General features: G+C 35.7%; 1 protein-coding gene across 3 annotated transcripts in view; it reads left to right on the top strand.

Annotated features, from left to right (window-relative positions):
• Positions 1 to 19,597, top strand: part of SLC36A4 (solute carrier family 36 member 4) — a 55,594-nt gene that overhangs the window by 21,799 nt on the left and 14,198 nt on the right. For 2 of the 3 annotated variants that reach the window (XM_087433576.1, XM_087433577.1), the window contains exons 4-9: positions 151 to 239; positions 1,320 to 1,415; positions 3,281 to 3,365; positions 8,520 to 8,747; positions 10,709 to 10,807; positions 14,109 to 14,278. In XM_087433576.1, coding sequence (XP_087289702.1) covers positions 151 to 239; positions 1,320 to 1,415; positions 3,281 to 3,365; positions 8,520 to 8,747; positions 10,709 to 10,807; positions 14,109 to 14,278 — 767 coding nt within the window. Of the gene's footprint in view, positions 1 to 150; positions 240 to 1,319; positions 1,416 to 3,280; positions 3,366 to 8,519; positions 8,748 to 10,708; positions 10,808 to 14,108; positions 14,279 to 19,597 lie in introns of those variants that run through there. The other variant, XM_014785247.2, reaches the window with a different exon arrangement.

The following is a 19,597-nucleotide window of genomic DNA, read 5'->3' as shown; positions in this document are numbered from 1 at the left end:
CTTTTCCTTCATGCAAATGACTGTTTAATCATTTTGTCTAACAAATATTTATTCACTGCAAGTGAGTGTCCATTGTCTCATGGCTTATAAGACAACTTAATTTTTGTTAAACTCAAATATTTAAATTTTATAAAATTTTTTCCCCCACAGCTTGGACCAATCAGCCTTGTGTTTATAGGAATTATTTCTGTTCACTGTATGCACATTTTGGTACGTTGCAGTCACTTTCTATGTCAGAGGTAAATGTGGATTCGTTAAGTCTATTTAATTTATTTTAAAGCTATATATTTATTGAAAGCATCAGATGTCCTATATTTCTGCTGTGCTTTGCAACCAGCAGTTGTATTTCCTGTAATCTATTATATAGCCAAATCTAAGATAGTGAATATGGAAAAAGGTAGCATTTCATATGGTCGAAATCTGGTCAGAATGTACTTATTTCTCTTAAAATATAGCCTTATTAGTAAAACAGAATGGTTTCTTTTATTCAGTGTAAGTGAAAAAAATAGAGGAGGATATATGGGGGAAATGGAGGCAGCAGTGCTACGTGTAGTTATAACGTAATGGTCTTCAATTTGTTAGTAATTGAGTTTTGGATATAATGCCTTTGATGCTCTTTGCTGATATGTGGGTTGGTAGTCAATAAAGTAATATTCTTTTTTCTTTATTTTTGTATCATGAAATGATTCTATCGGACAATGGATCAACTTTTGGAAAATAAATATTTCATTTTCTAGTAAACTAATCTTCTAATCTTAACTCTTTTTTTTGTTGTTAAATGTTCTTAAAACTTTGGGCAAGTCATTTTATGATCTTTAAATAACAATGTTTCCTTGAAAAAAAAAAGTGGGAGAGAGAACATGGAGAAATACTACTTACCTCATGGGGCTATTTTGAGGCTTAAATAAGATAGTTTATGTGAAAATGTATCGAATATATCATAAAGCCCTATACAGATATATTAAATAATGCTATTCTAAGAATGGAATAATTTAGACATGAACAATGTAGTTGATGTTTTTAGGTAATTGAAATGTTTAAATCAGTGAAGCACAAGTATTACGTTATATGAATTCTACAATTATATAAACTTTAATAGTAGATAAAAACTTATATATTGGTAAAAAGGACAAATTTAAAATTTTAAAATTTCATGAGATGTGCTATAGGAGTATGTAGATCTTGAAATTTCGAAAACTGTCAGTTCATAGCCCTGCATTCATTAATTCCTATTTATTTGATGTTCTTTTCAAGGGATAGATTTATGGACCAACTTAAAATTTTTCCTTTTTGTATGCATGTATGTCATTAAATTACAGGTTTAAAAAGTCAACATTAGGTTATAGTGACACTGTGAGTTTTGCTATGGAAATAAGTCCTTGGAATTGTCTTCAGAAGCAAGCAGCATGGGGACGGTAAGTACTTGCTATGTTATTAATATCTGGTTATCTAAATTACATTAATTTTAAGTATTTGACAAGATACATGAATAGAAGTATGATAAAGTTGAGGGAATAAACATAATCTTTAGAGTTAGACAAACTTGGGTTCAAATCTCAACTATACCATTTTTCAATTTTATCACCTGGGTCAAATTATTTATCATTTTGTTTTGGTTTTCTCACTTTCAAATGAGTTTTTAATACTTCACAGGATTATTATAGTAGTTTAAATAAAATGATATTTATAAAGCACCTGGCTAACCTATGACATAATCACATTCAATAATTTTTTAAGTAAAAGAAACAAGTTATGATCTCATTATTTCACATAAAATTGTGGTGTTTAGCTCCATGCTCATAAGACATCTGAACTATGTATTTTACCACCATCTGATTTTATTATCTTATTGTTTATGTAACTTTATCATTGATAGACATGGCTAATCAAAGTCGGATGAATACAGGACTAGAAAAATAACCATAGGCAGTCAACAAAATGCTGACTGTGGTACAAATGATATGTGTGGTGGAAATTAGAAGAAAAAGAACAGTGTTAGTAGAGTAGTTTATGATTAAATAGGGCTTTTCTGGGGATTTTCGGGAAGTTAGGTTTGTTTATGAACTGCTCAGAGTCCGTGAGTTGCTGAGCAGGAAAAGGAAGAAAACAGAGCCTAATATCCTAGGATTTGCCCCCAGAACCTCATCTTCTTCCTTCTTCTGTCCCAGTCTAGAGGCAGCTCTGTCTGTTTTTTTCTGTCAAGAAGAATGGCTTTGAGATACAAGTGGCTGGAAAGGTTGTTGGCAGGATACTAAAATCAAAGGTGGATGAAGAGATCTTAAGGGAATACTTAAATGTAATTCATCAGAGAGAAGAAACTTAGATTCATTTTAGGGTACCAAGAATACTTACAAATGAGATCCCTGGGGTACCATGGAGAACTGTAGGGTTATGGCAAGAATGAAGATAGGCAAGGGCCCTTCCAGTTTCAAATGGGAGAAGGAGGGTCTATAGATTTGTAAACTAGATTTTTCGACAGTTTGACATTGATGGTCAAACAAGAGACTATAATGAATTAGTAAGTGCTTCCTATTGTAGTCACTCAGTGTTCCCAGAACAAAATGGAGAAGTATGGGCTGTTTATTAATAACATGTGGCAAATTTGTAACTTGATTAACCGCCATACCCAAATAATGCTAATTTGACTGGTAATATCCCTTCCCCACTCCCATACACTATTTTATACAGCTAGAATTTTCTAGAGTATTTCATTAAAAAATAAGAACAGAGCTAAGCTACTGGAGAAGTCTCTAGTGGTATGATTTAGGGCCAAGCCACCAGTCCCTTCCCGTTCTGTAGTCTTATTAATGATTTGGATAGTAGAGAGCATGCTCATCATATTTGTAAATGACATGAAACTGGGAGGGCTGGGAAATATGCTAGGTTAATCTGAAAAAGATCTTGAGCAGTAGGAGAGATGGGCTTAATCTGAAAGAGATCTTGAGCAGTAGGAGAGATGGGCTTAATCTAAAAGACGAAATTTTTAATGAAATCATTTTATAAGCAGATACTCTTAAACTAGTGAATTTCAGAAATAAACAGGAAAATTTTAGCCTTTTAACTTAATGGAATATCCTTTTGCTCAGTAATAATTCTAGTGACATACTGATTATAAATGTGTGATCTTTGTAGAAAATAAATAATTTGTCTGTTTCTTATTTTAAGGAAGCAAAAAGAATATACACTATTATAAAATGTTTTAAAATAGTTAGAAAGAGAAAATATGTATTGACATTTCAGCCACTCTTATTGATACTTATTTGTGGGTATCTCTTTTCAGGAGTGTGGTTGACTTTTTTCTGGTGATAACGCAGCTGGGATTCTGTAGTGTCTATATTGTCTTCTTAGCTGAAAATGTAAAACAAGTAAGTATTTTTCTCCAGTAATTGAAATAATTTTCTTCCAATGCCATAGTTATGGCATCATATTTCCTCTGAGTAAACCATGGTTGAATTGAAAATGTGTTCCTTTCATAACTCAAGTTCCTTTGTAGATTTTCCTTTAGTCTTCTTTTTTGCAAGTTGGATTTCTGCTATTATTGTTGATTTTACTTTTCTTGCCATTGTATCAATAATGCTTATTCTTTTGACAGAATAGGACATAATTTGCTGATTCTTAGCTATTTGAAATTTAGATCTCAAAAGCAGATACGCAGATGTTTTGGGCATATTCTTCACATTGACGTTTTATAAAGGGATATATAAGGCTTTAGCCAGCAGCCTAAAAAGTGAAGTAAAAAAATGGGCGTTACTAAAATCCAATAATTATTGCCATTGTCAAAAAAGATATTATGTCCAGAAATGTACAATGGTTATAGTTCTCTCCATGTTATAAACGTTTGCTTTAAGAGGGAGTGGTTTGCCGTACTGGTCACGAGTGACTGTCAGTTTGAACAAACATGCAAAGCACTGAAATAAAAAAGCTCCCCCATCAAAACCACCACAGCATGCCTCTTTGTGTGCTTTAACGAGTATTCTGCCTTTGTTATTCCTGCTTTACCCCCTTTTCTTCATTATTTTAATCAGTAACATTTATCAATTACCCACATGTGCAGGGTGCAATAGTCAGTATTATGCATAGTAATATGTAGTACTTGTCTTGTAGATATTTTAATGCAAAATGATGATGTGACTATGTTTTCTGAAGAACCTATATGTATATATATAAATATATATTTGACTCACTTTTCTGAGTGTAAAGTATGCTTCATTTTATATTTAGACTAAAAATTGGCAAACTTTTTCTGTAAAGGGCCAAATGATAAGTATTTTCAGTTTTGCAGGCCTTATGGTCTTTGGCTCAACTCAGCCATTGACAATAAGACATAAACAAATAGATATGGCTGTATTCCAATAACATTTTATTTGCAAAAATAAGTAGTAGGCCGGATTTGGTCTGTGGGCCATAGTTTGCTAAAGCCACTAGCTTAGATTTTTAATGTTGGAAAGGCTCATTGAATCAAACCTCTTTTATAGATAAGAGAGTTGATGCTTTCGTTAGCATTACTCATTATAGATGATGTGCTTTTGATTTTACAAGTGTTTAATTCCACAAGTTGCATATTCCTAGGACTACTAACTCAGTTAAGAGGCTGTTTATTGTCAAGAACTGATAAGACGTATCATCTTACCAGTCATTTACATAGAAGACAATGGAAATGATGCTTTTCTAGGATTGTGCAGCATGGTGGTACTGTATCTTTTCTATTATCTCCTAAGAGAGCTACCAACAAGCTCGATTTTATGAATAATGCTAATAATGCCTTATAATCTTATATTTATAAGCTATGACATATCATTTAATCTTTACAGCTACTCTGTAATGTAAGTACTATGCTCGTTTTATGAATGAGGAAACTGAGTCTCACAAAGCATGAGCAGTGTGTGCTAAGTCATGTGAGTTAGGCTGAAACCTAGGTCTCTGACACAGCCGCCACCCAGTATGTTAATTGTTCAGCACTGAACAGGACATTGTCTGATTTTAGTTGTGTGTGTATCTGACATAAAGAGTATGTAAAGTGTTTGTGACGTGAAGAGTATATGAAATGCATAAAATGAATGTCTCTAAGCTTAGGATTGGTTACTTTCTCCTGTGAAATATTGTCAGTTGCTTCCAAAGTTGAAAGGAAGAATTTAACTCATTTGCACATATCCTAAGAAGACATGGTAGAAAAAGTGACTCTCTGGAAGGTAAGGAGAATGCCTGCTGTAGACATAAAGATAAAAGTCCTTTTGAGGCATAAAGAGCGACATGGAAGAAAGAGGACATTCAGTCAGACTTGAGAGAAGTGGAAAGCAATGATAAACCCATCATCTCGGCAGAGCAGACAGGTGGGCACTGAAACAGCATCATCAGGGATTTTCACCCTTTCTGCAGAGGTGCTCTCTCACATTCGATAGCACTCTCCAATAGCAGACACACTGGTTGATTAAACTTCACCAATTACCACTACTGTTACAGTTAGAAACTAAGATTATTACTGCCTTCATCTACATAAAACTGAAGGTGCAGTATTTCATCAAATCAAAGAGTTAGGGATTAGTTACCATACAGATGTGTGAACCTCCTGCTCTGTAACTACTGCATGTCTGTTCTTGGTCCCATGAGGCCACTATAGAAAATTGACAGAGGAAAAAGAAGCGTAGTGCTTCCGATGACTCTAGTTCATCGTGGTTTTATAGTAGCTCCTCTCTGTTCTCACTCTAAGATACTGTAGAAAATTTCAGATAGATAAATTCTGCATGAAGGGAAGGAATATTAAGTAAGAGAAAGAAAATGGAGTAATGCCAAAGACTATGGTCTTGAGAGATCTGAATGGACAGAAGATCTGAATTCAAATCCCTGCTCTCTGCTTTAAGTCGCACATTGGGCAAGACCCTCTTATCCCTGCTCAGGCCTCAGTTTCCTTATTTGTATAATGGGAATAGTAACAAAATCTCTCCTCGTTACTCATAAACTTATTGTGAGGCTCAGGTGACAAAAGGTTTGTGAAAGCCTTTGTGAAATGTCAAGCATATACAAATGTAGGGTATTATGGCTTTAATTCTACATTTTAGCTTTGCTGAAGTACATAATCTGCCTTGGGAATTTTAACCATTAAATTACTGAAACATTGAAAAGTGAATAAATAGTGGGTTTTCGTAAATTTGAGCTCTAACTGGAAACAACTGAAATTAGTAATTTTATTTTATAATATTTATTTCAGTGTTTTGCATTTTGGTAAACATGTGAGATCATAGGAAGTCCTATTAGATAGCCAATCTCTGTCTCTAGAGGGCACCAAGGGACTCAAATGTTTACCTGAATCTTGCTCTGGGTATGTATCTACATTTTCATTTTATTTTATTTTTTAATCCTGAGAATTTATATAACCATCTTTCTGCCAAAGAATACTAAATTATTATGAGAGATTTGTGATAGAATTAATTTAAAATTTTCAAACCCCTAACAATTCAAACAGCCGTTTTTTAGATTGGTTATTTACCTGCTTTTCTCTTGCCAGGTATCCTAGTTAGAGCTTGACTTTGATCATTACCTAATCTGATTATTGGAGGTACTTCCTTGATACAGAAGTATTTGGCTCTAAATAATTTGGTTACTGAGAAAATTGAGCCAACAAATAAAATATGTGTTTAAAAGCCAAGTAATATGAATTACCAGTTTTGCTTCTATTTCAAGTTATAGAAAATAAAATGTAAAGTTTTGATGACCAAGTACAAGACAAATGCGATCTGTGCATTTCTTAAATGGTGCATGGTGTAACCTGAGAGTTTGTTAGTCCAGTACAAGTTATAAATTGCCTATATAACCTAAAACTAGCAGATATATTCCATGCAGTTTAAGATGATGTGTATATTTGTAGTGACACTAAACATTGCTTATCGTGGATTATAAGTGTAAAATTAAAGGAAACATTTGAATTGTGAATCATATCAGAATTTTGTTCTAAACTCTGACTTGTTGGCCTCTTAGTACTTACTCTATTCAGAGAGAGATGTCCACCTGGAGGCTGGATGGCTACTTGGGCAGGGCCCTTTCAGAGTTGTGGTATTTGGTCGGGTTAACATGTAGCTGTCACAAGCTAGATTCTGGAGTCTCAGGCCTGGGTTTGAATCCTGGGACCACCACCTACTGATTTGATTTTATGTAATTTTTGTTTACCCTCCCTAAACCTCAGTTTCCTCAACTATAAATTGAAATTAATACTACCAGCCACCTCAGAGAGTTGTTTTGAGGATTCAGTGAGATCTGTATAACGTATTTAGTTCAGTACCTGACACACAGAAAGTACTCAAAAAATGCTTGCTATTATTACTGTAGGGCCTAGTTCTTAAGAATTTGTGTATCCAGAGACTTGATAACATCATTGTGTTCAAAGGAGGGTACAGTGTTTGGGGCAAATAGATTTTCACTGGTATTTAAATTATGATATGCTCTACCTCTGCTGTGAGGTTTGTTATTATTTTTTTTTTTTTTTGTGAGGAAGATCAGCCCTGAGCTAACATCCATGCCAATCCTCCTCTTTTTGCTGAGGAAGACTGGCCCTGGGCTAACATCCGTGCCCATCTTCCTCCACTTTATGTGGGACGTGGCTACAGCATGGCCTGACAAGCGGTGCGTCGGTGCACGCCCGGGATCCGAACCCCGGGCCACCAGCAGCGGAGCACATGTGCTTAACAGCTACACCGTGGGGTTGGCCCCCTGCTGTGAGTTTTTAAGATTTTTTTTAAAGTCCTCTATAATTTCATTTCTATTTTAGTAAATTGAGTTATGTGATTAATTGATCAGAGACAATTTTTAATATATAGAGCTATAAATCATTGTATCTCTTTTGAAAACTGAATATTGGTTTATAGAAGTGGCTGAATAAATTTTAAGGTAAAGTTGATTTATCCTGTAGAAATTTTTTGCTCTAGCAAAACTTTACTGTCTAGCATATGGCCATGCATGAATGTAGTGGATTAATAATAAATATTTATTGATAGTGATGATAATTTAGAAAAAATTGCTTTACAAAACAGTTTGAAAATTAGGCTATGATTTCTAAATTTTATTTTGACTGCTGTACGCTTCTGAGAGGTACTTAGAGGTTGTTTCCTACCCTAAGAATGTAAGTTGGAGTAGAGTACCCAATGGCTGTTCTAGACAAGTGTGCTTCCACTTTTGATTATCTCAAAAGCAGATTGAGCCTTGGCAGGGATCATGAGCATTGTAGTTAGTCACAAAGCTTCAAAATAAATTAGGAAATCCATCCTCATAATTTTTTAGTGAACTTTCTTTTCACAATATGATAGAAGTTATCTTGCAAAGATGATTATCCTATTTTAATTATCCTTAAATTTGACATATATATTTCTAGGAAGCTAGAGTATCTTGAAAAAATGTAAATATTTTATTTATTGTAAAGGAATTTATCATAGAGTATATAGACCATAATTTTTTTATATTTCTCTTTTATAATTATAAATTAATGGAAGTTTTTTCCCCTTCTTTCTTATTCTCCTGCTAATCCTATATAGGTTCATGAGGGATTTCTGGAGAGCAAAGCGTTTGTTTTGAATAGTACCAATTCATCACATGCATGTGAGAGAAGAAGTATTGACCTAAGGATATATATGCTTTGCTTTCTTCCATTTATAATTCTTTTGGTCTTCATTCGTGAGCTAAAGAATCTATTTGTGCTTTCATTCCTTGCCAACGTTTCCATGGCTGTCAGTCTTGTGATAATTTATCAATATGTTGTTAGGGTAAGTATAACATGTTTTTAACTGAATGTCATGTTTCTTAATAAGTAAATTCTTTGTTGACTTTGGAGGTATAAGTAATGATATGTAAAGACCCCTACTTCATAGGTGTCACACAGGAGACCATCAGTAAACTTTGGTTTCTTTTTGGGGGTCTGCTTAGTTGGAACAGTATATGACATAGAGATTGAAAGCACTCTGATTGTTGTCAGATCTGGTTTTGATTCTTGATGAATATGCTTCTAGGCTTTGTGACATTGCTTCTGAAGATGGTAATACCTACCTATTAGAATTGTGAGATTTAGGATCGTGCCTTAGTACACTGCCTGACATGAAACAAAAAACTCATTTGTGTTTTGTTTCTTACTTTATGATTTGAACCAATCACAAGATATGGGAATATAGATGTAATTTTATAATTTTCTTTCACTTCTGAACCTTTATTTGCTGTCACCACTTCAGTCCCCTGTCACCATACTAGTCTCGAACCTCTTTATCTGAGGTGTGCAATAACCTCAGCTGATTTGATTGCCCATAGTCTGGGGATTCTTAACTCAGTTTCCTTAAAGAATTTATTGGTGGGATTCAGGGGATCTTCAAATCCCTTAAAATTATTTGCAAGATTTAGTGTTTCTATGTGTATATATGCGTTTTTGTACTGAGCAGCTGTATAGCGTTCATCTCTCAAAGGGCCAATGACTCAAAAAAGGTCGAGAATCTCTGTTTTATTCTTTTCTGATCCAGTCCATCTTACATATTGCTGCCAAAGTGATTGTTCTAAAATCTCCATTAGCAATCCATTACAAACTCTCTTATGATGGATCTGTGTTTCATTTCCCCCGCTGCCTGAATTCCGAAACCCGTAGACTCTTATAGCACGTAAGAGTGGAAGGGGACAGGCAGGAAGATGTCATGAGGCTTTCTGGAGTTCATGACCCCTTAGCTGAACATGTAAGAGTTAGTGGAGCAGAAAAGGAGGTCCCTTAGGTAGAGGGAGCAGTGTGAGCCTTGAATAACAATTTAGTGTTATCGAATAATCCAAATACTTTAATACCCTTTTCATTCTGACCCTAGTTTATGTTTTTAGTCATGTATCACCGTTATATCACACAGTTCTACCTATGCTTCAGACGTTCTAGACCTCTCTTGTCCCCAAATTATCTGTGTGCTTCACACTTCAGGTTCTTTGTTCATCCTCTTTCCTTAGCCTTGAATTCCACTTCTAATCAGGTAGGGCAGAGACCACAGGATGGTGAGGAGAGTAGGGACCAGACTTGGGTGGCTGGAAGAAGTGGCTGTTGTGGAGCCAGAGATCTTGAAAAAGATATGCAGTTTGTGAGTTTCCAGAAAGTGAGAATTGGAACAGGGATGTCAGTTAGGACGAAGTAGTCAAAGCCAGAGTCAGGGCGTGTGCACAATTAATAAGGGTCATGGCAACTGTCAGGTCAAAGAGTAAAGCACTGAAACCAGGAGGAGACTGTAGCAGGGAGCAGCACAGAGTTATGTGTTAGAAACCCAAAGTCAGGAACCAGGTATCTTAGAGAGTGAAAGAGCAGTGGAAGTAGAGTGTAGAATGAATTTCATTAGACACCATCAGCAGTGATTAATAACTGATTATATGGCTCTCAGCTCAGACGCTGAGTATGCTTATGTCTTCCTGTTGTGGCAGGAGCCATACCCAGTGTGAAGAGCCTGGGACTTGCAGGTGGAAACAGGTAATCAGGAGCAATTAGCTCAGATGGAATGTGTGGGCATGAGGGAAACAATTGCTTTTGGCAGTGAAATCCTAACAGCTTGGCTACATTTAACGTAGGATGCTTAAAGTGTTATTGGAAGAATTATTCACTTTTATAACACATATTTGCTGTTGTGGAGCTCAGAAGTGTATGATTTTGCTCTTTCATTTTAAATTCTTTAAAATAAGTAAAGATGTAACTTGTCTTATTTTTTTTTTCTTTCTCCAGAATATGCCAGATCCCCACAACCTTCCAATAGTGGCTGGTTGGAAAAAATACCCGCTCTTTTTTGGTACTGCTGTATTTGCTTTTGAAGGCATAGGAGTGGTAAGGATTTAGTTTTTCTTCTTCTTCTTATTTTTTTTTATTTTTTTTGGTGAAGAAGATTTTCACTGAGCTAACATCTGTGCCAATCTTCTTCTGTTTTGTATGTGGGACGCCACCACAGCATGGCTTGATAAGCAGTGTGTAGGTCTGTGCCCATGATCTGAACCCGTGAACCCCAGGCCGCCAAAGTGGAGCGCATGAATTTAACCACTATGTCGCTGGGCTGGCCCCTATTATTATTTTTTAAAATCTTAAGTCAACACAAAGATTTATGTAGTCAAGCTACATTAAAAAACACATATTTTTCTTTTTTGTTTCTATTTTCTTTATTCCTAGAACATGATTTGCAGTTTGGTATGATAGACTTGAATTATAGTTTAGTTCTTCCACTAACCAAGAGTTTAATCTTAGACATATCGCTTAAATTCTCTAATTCTCTTTTTCTTAATCTGTAAAATGGGGATGTTAGAATAAATGATTTTTAACATTTTATTATGGAAAATTTCAAACCTGTACAAAATTTAGAGAATAGTATGATGAACTCCTGTGTAAGCATCACCCAGCTTCAAAAACCATTAACTCATGGCCTATTTTGTTTTATCTATATTCCATCTACTCTACCAAGCCCAAGTTATATTCAGACAAATCCCAAATATCATATTTTATAGTCTAGATGATTTGACCTGAATTGAAATTGTTACAAAGTTAATATTATGTAAGAAGAGTCAAATATAAATTCTCCCTTTGGATTTGTGCATATCGTATTTATTTTGAGAAATGACGTTATCATAAAGCTAATACCAAGAGATATAAGCATCCTGAGAATTCTAAGATCTTAAATATTTCCATTCAAGATGCTTCCAGTTTATTTAAAGCCTAGAATGTGTAGATTTGGGAAAATAGAATATTTCTGTCTGTTCCATAGCTTATGTTTCATAGTCTGATGCTTTGGTATGAGAGCAAAACCGCTTATAAACATCTGTTTGTATGAACCACAGTGTATGAAAATAGATGTAAAAGACAATTTTATACCATTTTACTTGAATTTCTACTCTCTTTGAATTCTGCTTTAGAAAATTCTCACAAGTTCTTACAGCTCCGCTTATCACTGTTACATATCTGCAGATTTTCATTTCTGTCTTTAACTAGTAAGCTCTAGTTAACTGTTGGACATTTCCAGTTAAGTGTTGTTTCTCTGACATCTCGAATTCAACAACTCGAAAGTCTGACACTTACTCTCTTAGCCAAAACCAGCTTCGCTTTCTCGTTTCCCTATTTCTTTTAGTTTTACTTTCAGTCACTCAAGCATGAGACACTGGAGTAGTTCTTTTCATTCTGTCCCTGGTTTCCCTATTCCAGTCAGTAATTAAGGCATGTTGAGGCTTCTTTCACGTTTCCCCAAATCTATTTCGTAAATGAGATTATATGTAAAACACCTACACTACTGCTTGACACAGGAGGAGCCTCCGTCAATGTTCATTTCCTTCCCTTTCTCCTTTTCCAGCTGCACTGGCCCCATTCGCGACCATCTCCCCTTATTTCAGGTCTGGATTATCTCCAGAGCATCCAAATTATTCTCTCTTCTCTCTTCTATTAAGCATTAATATTTCCATATGGACCTGACTTACCTGAAAAGTCGAGATAATATTAGAGTTATTATCTCATAGGGTTATTGTGAGGACTAGATGAGATGCTGCATGCAAAGCTTTTAGAAAAATACCTGGCACATTGTAAGCACTTAGTAAATAGTTGCTGTTATTATTACTTAATGTCTGATATGGTCAAATCGTATGGCCAAAACCTCTAAATTTTGCCTAAAAAACTTAAAGTTTTCAATTAGTCTTTATTTCTTTTCATTAAAGATTTTTTTTTTAATAATGAAAATAAATTATTCATCTCACTAAATCGACAGACAATAGATAAAGATGGATAGACATGGAAACAATTATAAACATGTATATACATAGGTGGTGTACATACATATATTTCCTAGCACTGTCTGCTGAGAGGCCCTATAAGCAGTGATACCCCAGTAGCAGCAAGCACACCCAGCACCTGGATCTTGATTTCTAAATGCCATTCTCCAACAAAGGAACCAAAGTTCTTTGGAGAAATGGCTGATTTTAGGGCTGAAACAAGGAAATCCAAGATGAGCCTGGAGCATCTTGTAGTGCCAGAAAGTACGGAAGTGCTCAAAAAACAGCAGACTGGAAGCATGTCAGAGGGACACAGAAACCAACCTGATAGAATTCACAGTGACCAAAGCTGGAACAGTGTGAGCAACAAAATAAATAACAGTGTTTAGGATTCACATGCAAAGTACAAAACAAAGACAAATGAATCCATAATAATATAAATAAATGATTAATAATTAAGTACATAGGAGGGATTGCCGAATAATTTATGTAGATACTCCTCCTCCAGGAGGTGTAGCTTAATGCCCCCAGTCCCTGGAGTATGGGCTGCATTTGGTGACTTGTTTCTAATGAATAGAGTATGATGAGGGGGAAGAAAAGAACTTTACAAGCAGAGAAACCTGGCAAACACTGCCTTAACCAAGTGATCAAAATGAACTTCCCCAGTGTGGTATCCTAATGAGAAGGCACTTCCCCTCTGTGGTATCCTTGTCTAAAACCTGTAATCTCAGTCTAGTCATGAGGAAGATATCAGACAAACCCAAACAGAGGGACATTATACCAACTACCTGATTAATACTCCTCAAAACTGTCAAGATAATGAACAATAAGGAAAGATTGAGAAATTCTCACAGACCAGGGGATACTAAGGAGACATGGCGACAAATGCCATGTGGTATTCTGGATGGGACCCTGGAACAGAGAAAGGACATTAGTGGGAAAACTAGTGAAGTCCAAATAAAGTTTTGAGTATAATAGTAATGTACCAATGAAGGTTCTTAGTTGTAGCAAATGTACCTTGGTTGTGTAAAATGTTGACAATAGGGGAAACTGGTCAAGGGTACATGGGAGTTTTCTGTTTATCTTTGCAACTTGTCTGTAAATCTAAAATTATTCCAAAGGAAAAAGTTTATTTTATAAAAAACTGACAGGGTTGCCTGCTAAGAGCTGATTTCAAATCCTTTTACTTTAAGAAGTTAAAAATCTATAGTGTAAAAAAATATATAACATCTAGAAAAGTACTTCAACAATTAAAAGTGTTGTTTTAAAGGAAAAAAGATTTGCATGTAAATGATAGATTAATTTGTGTAGATTAATTTGTGTATATATAAGACAGTATACTAAATTGTTTTAAATTACTTGTATTACTTGCATTCTCTTCTTAGGTCCTTCCACTGGAAAATCAAATGAAAGAATCAAAGCGCTTCCCCCAGGCATTGAATATTGGCATGGGGATTGTTACAGCTTTGTATGTGACGTTAGCCACCTTAGGATATATGTGTTTCCACGATGAAATCAAAGGCAGCATAACTTTAAATCTTCCCCAAGATGTATGGTAGGTATATATGAGTCTGTTAATCTTCATTTATGTATTTTATAGATATAGTTGACCAATATTTGATGATAAAAGTGTATTCTTGGATTTATGGTTTAAATATTTAAAATTTTTACTGTGATTTCTTTATTTGTGTAATCTAGAATTTTTTTATAATCTTCAGAGGAGACCATCTATGATTTTACAGATCCTTGTGGGTTTTTTTTTAAAAGATTAAAAATTATAGGATGTTCCAAATTTGAATAAAGTATAAGAGTAAAGCATGGGTTGTTTTAATATGGACTCACTTTGATAAAAAATTTAATACTTATCCTTGCTGCCAAAGAGTCCAGCACTCTGGGTTCCTGATAAAATAATATAACCCATCACTTAGGGCCATGACCATTTTTTGTTGTTACTAGTGCTGTCCAGTCGATTCCTACTCCTAGCGACACTGTGCACAGGAGAGTAGAACCCTGCCCGGTCTTTTGCACAATCCTCTTACCTTCTGGCGCTGTATTGAACAGTGATCCCTGCATTCACAGGGTTTTCATGGCCAATTTTTTCAGAAGTGGGTGGCCAAGTCCTTCTTCCTAGTCTCAGTCTGGAGCTCCACTGAAACCTGTCCAACATGGGTGACCCTGCTGGTAGTTGAAATACTGGTGACATAGCTTTCAGTATCACAGCAACACGCAGCTGCCACAGTATGACAGTTGACAAACGGGTAGTTTGATTCCCTGACTGGGAAACTAACCCAGGCCATAGCGGTAAGAACGCTGAATCTTAACCACCATTCACTATTTTACTGGTCATCTTTAATATTTTATGTACCCAAGTCCTTTCAGAACTCAGGGTACATTATAAATAAATAAAATAATATGGTGCATCTTAATATGCTCTTTAATGTTTGAACCATGTTCTGCTAAATGAAGCAATATATAGGATTTTTCCTTTTTTCAGAGATTGGTCTTTGGAGATTTAAAATTGTCAGTGATTACTGTACAGACTTGCTCCCTTATTTATAAAGTGGAAAGTGACTCCTTAGTTTTGATGAATAAACTAAATGGCTGATTTAATTAACGTCACACTGCTCCTTTAGCTGCTTGGATAGAAGTCTGTGAAACCTTGAATGTTAAATATTATATCTTCACACTGGCTTCCTGTTGAGAATCTGTCTACCATTCAGTAGTCATTTTAATCCTGGGGCTTTGTTGGAGTCAAAAATGTTGTTAGAACAAATGTATGTAGGAAGCCATTTATGATAGAGGGAATGCACCTAGAATAGTTTGTATATTTTATAAATGTATTTCAAGATGGAAACATTTTGAATGTTATACATTTGTTTCAAGTGGAGATGTGACTGCAGACAAGATATACAGTTGTTTAGCATATATTTCGTTATCCTGTGTTATAGTTGATTATATAATTTTGTTTCCTTCAAATGTGCTTTTTTTTCTTTTTTGTAATAGTTTAATATGGACTAAAAGCTTAAACAGCTTAACATAAGAGAATCAAGGCTCAAAATTATGGTAGTATAGTTCCTCTTTTCAAATACTATACAATGTCTAGAAAATAGAAGGGTATTTTTCCCCACTTAGAATAATATTTAGACTAAATCTTAAAAGTAATGTTATAAATAAGTTTGACAAGTACTTTTAATGTCAAATATAAAATGTAGATGGAAACAATCTCAGAATTCTTGCCTACTCTTAATTCACAAAAATAGTTAAAGAAGATCTTACCGGAGGAAGAACTGAAGTGGGAGTATGCATGCGTGTCAGGTTAAGATGTTCCCCTCCCCAGCGAGTTAAGAACATGTGAAAGAATAGAGGGCAAGGATAAGTAGGGAATGCTTTTGGTGTTCACAATGAAATCTGGAGGAGGGGATACTGTCCCTGCAGTAGCCCTGGTTAATCCTTCCCTTTTTCTATATCCCCTTCCCAGCTCTCTTGCCTTATCCCTAATTGCCATGGCTCTCCAGTTAAAATGGAACTAGTTGCAAGTCTTTGTCGAAAAGGAACTATCAGATCATAGTTTCTATTCAAGAAAGCCTAGCTAGACACCTGCTTTTCATTTTGAGGAAAGCCTAGTACAAGTATCCTAAGAAACAAAAATCTGGAAAAAACAGGAAAGCAAGTTAAGATAAATATTCTCCTTTAGAGAACTTCTGTTGGGTAATTCTTTTTCATGGTGGAGATATGCCTCTTGTGGCCTATAGTCTATTCCTTTATGGTCTCTGCAGCTGGGACAGTTAAACTAACAGCCACGACTGATGGATACTGGAGAGGAGATGCTTGTCTTTCTACAGTGATTGTCTTCTGTAAAATGAGAAGTTTGAACTAGAATAATCATGGGATTATAGCTAAGATTCCTTTCTAGATATACCATGTATGAGTCGCTTCTTCCCTTTTCTTCTGTGCTTCAGGCAATAGGCCTAGGAAGTCATAGAACGTGCCGCGTACCCTGGACTGGCTAAGTATGAAAGCTGACGACTGTCACAGGATCCTAGGGAACTAATAGCTACCAGCTAGGAGAAGCTGTAAACGTCTTTTGACGCCACATTGACTTAAAGTCTCAGAGTTCATAAGGAGTATTTCTACAAGAAAAGATTGAATTAGAAAGCAGCCCCAGGATAAAGCAAGTATGGATTAGAGAGGCCCCAAGTTATTATTAGTTGTTTATTACCCTCAGTCTTATTGAGGCATCATCTTTTAAAACTAGTTGTGAGTAATATTGTTCAATGTATTACGTTTAGCTTTTGAAGTAAAGAGTCTATTTTAAAGATGATAATGAAGTAAATTTACAGTTCTGAGCTAGAACATTAACATCTTGAGGGCAGGAGCCCTGCATCTTCTAGGTTTATGATGCATCTCCATAATCTGGCACTTTGCTCAGCACTTCAGAGGCCATAAATGTTTGTTCAATAGCGTTCTAGGTTTAAAAGCATTTCCCTTGTTACCTGATAATGTAACCAAGGCACCACTGCTAGTCCCAGCTGAGTGATGTTTTAGCAGTGTTTTTCCGAGATTTCCCCCAAAGTAACCCAAATAGCAAAGGAAAGAAAAAAAGCATTCCCTAGGTTTCTTGGGGCAATACCTCAAATAGCCTACCTCAAGTACAGCATCAGTTCATGCTCTATTAAAAAAAGTACACATTTTGCATTCTAGTTCATAATCTCTATGTTGCTTTTTATCTAAAAATAATTCCCCCTCAAAAAAACCTTTGAGTAAAATTGATGCTTCAGCATGATCCACCATGTTTATTTTAGCCTATAGCTTTGAGAACCCCTAGCAACTGCCAGACCCAAGGAAGGAGTATGCGCTCTGAATGAAAAGTACGCACAGCGCAGTCGCAAGCAAAAGAACCAAAAGGAAATAATGAACCGCTTGAATACTGGATTTCAAAAATCTATACAAGTAAAGTCATGACAGTAACAACACAGACTATAAAATGATGTTCCTTTTCATCTGGGTTGATTTGAAGAATTTTTCATATCACTCTATGTAGATTCTGTTCTTTCACACAAATGGTCTCAGGTTCTGATGTAAGTTTCTATGTATTACTTTAACTTAGAGAGTCTCCTTACCAACAAGGAAGTCCTAGATAGGAAAAGTTTGCAGGAGATCTGTCTGAAGAAAAAATGGATGTGGAGTTAGGCAAGCTCACAGCAGAGGCTTTAAAAGTAGAGTATTGTCTTTTGATTTGTGTTTGAGAGTGAATGTCACATCATTATAAAATATTTTAGGTGACTGTGTTTAGATTACATCTCTCTCCAACTCTTCTAATAGTAATTTATGGAATTTAAACTAGAAGATGAAGATTTATAGCTTCACACATTGTCAGGGAAGGTTGAAGATGTGGAGACTTGACTGTAATCATTGAGTATCAATGATGACATAAGTTCTTAAGAGAATTTAAAATAGCAAATAGTATTTATTTGGGTTCTGTCCTCTTGAGTATATACATCATAGGAACAAACATCTTTCTTTTTGTTGTTAGTTTCATGTGCTCGTTTTTTTTTTTCTTTTTTGGTGAAGAAGATCAGTCCTGAGCTAACATCCCTTGCCGATCTTCCTCTTTTTGCTGAGGAAGATTAGCCCTGAGCTAACATCCGTGCCCATCTTCCTCTATTTTGTATGTGGGATGCCACCACAGCATGGCTTGATGAGCAGCGCGTAGGTCCGCGCCCAGGATTCAAACCTGCGAACCCCAGGCCGCCAAAGTGGAGCGCACGAACTTAACCACTATGCCACCAGACCTGCCCCTCATTTGCTCAGTTTTGTTTTGTTGCTTACTTTTCACCAATGTGAAATGCAAGGTCTGTTCCATACCCTTTCACCTTTTTCCCATCACAGTTACTGTACCTGCTTATTTGGTTTCAGTTAGTGGCTTTTTAACTTTTTTAACTGCAACCCACAGTAAGAAAGGGAAATTTGTTTTATAGAAAAACTCTTATAGAAATAAGTGTGTATGTATCTGTATGTATATGCATTTTTGTGGTACACACCACCCACACACATACACATAACTGAAATAGGTAAAAGATTAAATAAAAACCCTTAGTTTTTCTACATACAGTGTTTCTTAATATTCTCTACTCCAGTCTATACATTAGGAAAAAAACTTCTCACAGTCCACTCAATTGATATCATAACCCACTAATGGGTCATGACTAGAGTTTGAAAAATACTGGCCTAGACTTTCACAAGTTACTCATTAAATAGCTCACCTGCACTTCTATTAAGAAATATCAAGGGCATTAGGTTTTCACACAAACAAACATTGAGAAGCAGTAAGGTGACTTCTGCTGTCTCACATGTGGCGTTCTTTGTGAATGAAGCATGTAATGGATGGGAAAAATTCAATCAAAAAATAGCAAAGAAGTATGTAAGAACAGGGATGAGGTAGGCATTTTAATTTATTAAGATAATTGAACTGGGATTTCATTTCCCCCAAAAAACAGAACAGCCCCCAAGTCTAAGGCCGTGTTTGTAGCAAATTCAGGAGCTAGGAGCCTGAAGAATCCGGGAAGTAAAGCTGACGAGTAGTGGCAGGTAATCGAGCTATGTCTTCATTGATCCCACAGGCAATCAAGGGGTTGACCTCTGAGGAGGTTGTTGCCTAAGATGAAAATGTTGAGGCAAGAATTGATTCACCAGGAGGCACAATAAATAAATAGAGAAATAAATTTAAGGAAACTAGAAAAAAGAAGATTCATATATACTGGACTGTTTTCTCTGTCCTCTTGCACAAATTCTTAGTAATCTTCTTCCAATACTAAAGTTGCCTGTAACTAGGAATCCTGGCCTAAACTGCCTCTACCTTTCCTCATCAGAATGA

This window comes from Ceratotherium simum, chromosome 7 (genome assembly GCF_057802395.1).
Source record: "Ceratotherium simum simum isolate JZ-2026a chromosome 7, ASM5780239v1, whole genome shotgun sequence".
NCBI classification, from domain to species: Eukaryota; Metazoa; Chordata; class Mammalia; order Perissodactyla; family Rhinocerotidae; genus Ceratotherium; species Ceratotherium simum.
The sequence above is the reverse complement of the archived record's forward strand: the minus strand, read 5'-3'. Positions and strand labels throughout refer to the sequence as shown.